We start from the raw sequence: 3,820 nt of genomic DNA on the forward strand, positions 1-3,820 counted from the left end.
TATATTATAGTACAAACATTGAAGGGCTAAAACTCATTAAAATTATAATGCAAATAATTTTTTGTGGATCTGGAAGTTGACTATGGCATATTGTAAAATTAAAAAAGTAATTTGAAATAAGGTTATAATAATTTTCTATTTTTGTTAAATTATCTATGTGTACATCTATAAAAAACTGGGAGGATATGCAACAAGTTTTAACAGAAGATTTGTCTGCATAATAGTATTTTATGTTGCTGTTAAGTTTTTCAATGTCTAAAAGAGACTTTTAATTTAGAAAATGTGCCACGAACAAACATATAGTATATACAAAAATAAATAGAAACAGATTTTCTTATTCTTTCATAGCTAAACTATTGCCAAAGACAATCTTTTAATATATCTTTTGTACTGGTAATATAAGAAACAAGCTTTGAATATATGGTTGCAGAAAACCTCTAAGCAGAATAAAAAAATAAATAAATAAAATAGAATAGCAATAAGAAGAACAAAGCTATTCCAGACACCATTGGTAAAACAGAATTTTAAAAGTAATTATTTAAATGTTAATAAATAACTCTTGTCTCTGTTTCCAAGGTGGATTTCAAATAGCACATAGTGAATCAAGTAACACAGATCAAGGGTAAGAGAAAGAAAGGTCTGGAAATGGGACTAAAAATTATTCTAGAAAACAGGCAAATTAATGTGATTTCAATTTATCAGAAAATTAGTGAGCTTCTGACAAATTGAGGTTAAAACCAAATCTTAATGGGTTATGTTTCTCTCATGTTCTAATAAAAAGAGACATGAGTTCATAAAAATAAAGAAACATACCTTTCTCAACCCTGAGATCGTATCATGACATCAAAAAATATAAAATAGAGCTTGAAAAAGAGTTGTTAAACAGAATTTCTATATTCTCTATATATGACTTTTATAATATTGGTGTCTGGTAAAAACTTAAGGCATAATACTAACCTGATAGGTACGAAGAGAATTAAGACCAAGCCAACTTTTCTCACCTTAATTGACAAAAGTTTAAAGCTTAAGGAATATAGACATTAAAGTTTTACTACTCAAGTCCCAATTTTGATAATTAGCAAGCACATGAATTATATATAGTCTACCAATGGAAAGAAGAGCTAAATGCCCTATAAATCAGGTTTGTAGGCAACATTAAAAATCTCCATCATTAATTTCAGCCATCAGAAAACAACCATGTCAGGATATAACTTCAAAAGAAATTCAACTATTTCCCACTACTTTAAACATTAATTCAAAATGGAAATTAGATGTTGAATTTATACTAGCCATTCTTAAACCTTTGGTTTCTTTAAAAAGCTTAGATGAGAAATTAGAGAATTTGTTTATGAAAATAAATTACTTCGTGATTCTTAGTTATAAGAACTATTTTTAGCATATTTTCATAGAAGAAATTAAAGATAGCAACATTACTAAAATAAGAAAGAAAATATGAATAAACCCAAATAATTACCTCACTTCATGCAGCTCAAAATGTAATAAAAATATATCTAATTACACTTATTGCTACTGATACTGAATCAAAATCAGAGAAATACACAATATTGTAATTAGAAGATGTGCCTCTGTAAAATGAATCAAGCTTCCAAGATTCATTTATTTTTTTCCACACAAGAAAAAAATAGCTTTGAATACAAAACCTTTTATCACAAAGTTTACTAAATTAAGTGGCCATCAGCTGGGGTTTGGAATTTTCTCAGCATAATTCAGGCAGAGAGCACTATCATTCCAACGCCTGCTGCAAACACTGGCTGGTGCAGTAAGTTTTCTCTCCTAGGGCCTGTGGGCCAGGGCAATGTAGAGTGGCTTGGAGCCCAAGATTCGCCCATTCATCTCAGCCATTGCTTTAGTGGCCTCCTCAGGAGAAGAGAAGCAGATCAACCCAAACCCTTTGCTTCGCCCTTCTTCCCGCATTATCTTGACTCTGCTAATTGATCCAAATGAAGAAAATTCCCTCCACAGTTTTTCATCATCGATGGTATCATCGAGGTTCTTAATGTAGAGCTTCATGCCCCGGCTTCTCCGAAATCTTTCCTGTTTCAGCTGCTCAAACATTTGCTTCAACTCAGCCTGCCGCTCTGATTTCTTTTGCGCCCGGCCTACAAAAAGCAGCTGTCCGTTTATGTCCTTTCCATTCATTTCTTCAACAGCTTTTTTGGCAGCCTCATGGCTATCAAAACTCACAAAGCCAAAGCCTTTGGATTTCCCACTGGAATCTGTCATCACCTTAACACTCAGGGTTTTGCCATATTTACCAAAAACTTCCTTCAGTCTCTCATCATCCATGTCATCGCCAAAGTTTTTGATGTAAACATTGGTGAATTCATTGACCTTGTTTTGGAGCTCAGCTTCCCGATCTTTACGGTTTTTGAATCGGCCAACAAACAGCCTGCAGTCCTTAAGCAGGGCCCCATTCATCTCCTCGATGGCCCTGTCAGCTGCGACCTGGTTCTGAAAGTGCACAAATGCATAACCCCTAGAGCCTTGATCATCAGTCATCACTTTGGAGGACAGGATCTTCCCAAAAGCTGAAAAATGTTCATAAAGGGTTTTGTTATCAATAGATTTGTCTAGATTCTTGATGAACACGTTCCCAATGCCAGATTTCCTTAAGTAGGCATCACGTTGAGACCACATGAGACGGATGGGTTTGCCTTTTATCATGTCAAAGTTCATTGTGTCCAGGGCCTTCTGGGCATCAGCCAGCTTCAGGAAGTTCACGTAGGCATAGCCCAGCGAGCGGCGGGTGACCAGGTCCCTGCAGATGCGGATGGACAGCACAGGCCCCACGGCGCTGAACTTTGTGAACAGCAGGTCCTCGGTGACATCTGCATTGAGATCACCCACATACAGGGAGGCCTGGCGGTACTTGGCTGCTACGTTCATCTCTTTGCTCCTCCCCACGTGAGCCTGTCCCGAGCCGCGCTTGGAACGATTCCAGCAGCAAGGTGACCAGGCCACGGTCCGCGCCGGGCTCACGCGTGGTGGCCTGAGGATCAGGGCTTAGAGGCCTAGAGGTGGGGTTCAGGGACAGCTCCAGCAGGTTAGGCAACAGCCTCATCAAAAACCTCCCCGCCCCCGCCAGCAACCAATTCGGCTCTAGCTGTATGAGAGCAGCAGAATTCTGAAATCGCAAAGAAAGGCTAGCAGGGCAAGACGTTCCTTCCCCATGGATCTGTGAGAAATCTTCAAGGGGTGGGCTGGCCCTCCATCTGAGCCTTCTCTACGGGCGCCCTGGTTGCTGGTTTCTGAATAAAAATAGGCCTCTCTCCGGCTGGTGTAAAGTTACAGCCGCCGGGGGAAGAACTCCACAAGTGGCGTTAGAGGCGGCTGCTCCGGCCGCGCCGTGGGGGCGGAGGGCGCAGGGCCCCGGCGAGACCCGAACCCGCCGGGGGCCGAGTTCTGCGAGCGCCGCGGCCAAGGCGCCGCCGGGGCCAACGCGGGCCGCGGGCGCCCTGGCAAACCCCGGCCACTCTCCGCAGGGCCGACCCGGCCCGGCGCGGCGCCTGGGGATGGACGAGTGGGGGGAAGGGGGAAGCGGACGGACCCACGGACGCGCGGCCCAGCAGGCTGCGGCCGAGCTGGGGCTGGGGGCTCACCCGGGCTGCGGCGGGCGGGGGGCGGGCTGGCGGCTGGCGGGAAACCCGGAACTCGCGCGCTGAACTTCCCGCGCACCCGCTGCCAAGTGGGATGTTTTCTTTTTAATATTTTTTGAGAATGTTCTTCCCCCCGCCCCTCTCACACATTTCCCACCTCCCTCAGACAGTGGCGCGGAGAAGCAGGAGGCGGTGACTTGGGT

At 43.2% G+C, this 3,820-nt stretch overlaps 1 protein-coding gene across 1 annotated transcript; it reads right to left on the reverse strand.

Moving 5' to 3' along the window:
• Positions 1–1,590: 1,590 nt before the first annotated feature.
• On the reverse strand, positions 1,591–3,504 carry PABPC4L (poly(A) binding protein cytoplasmic 4 like). Its single transcript, XM_059395534.1, has one exon. The coding sequence runs from the start codon at positions 2,905–2,907 to the stop codon at positions 1,795–1,797; it is 1,113 nt and encodes a 370-aa protein (XP_059251517.1). The 5' UTR covers positions 2,908–3,504; the 3' UTR covers positions 1,591–1,794.
• Positions 3,505–3,820: the final 316 nt, after the last annotated feature.

The sequence above is a fragment of the Mustela nigripes genome, chromosome 1 (genome assembly GCF_022355385.1).
Source record: "Mustela nigripes isolate SB6536 chromosome 1, MUSNIG.SB6536, whole genome shotgun sequence".
NCBI lineage: Eukaryota > Metazoa > Chordata > Mammalia > Carnivora > Mustelidae > Mustela > Mustela nigripes.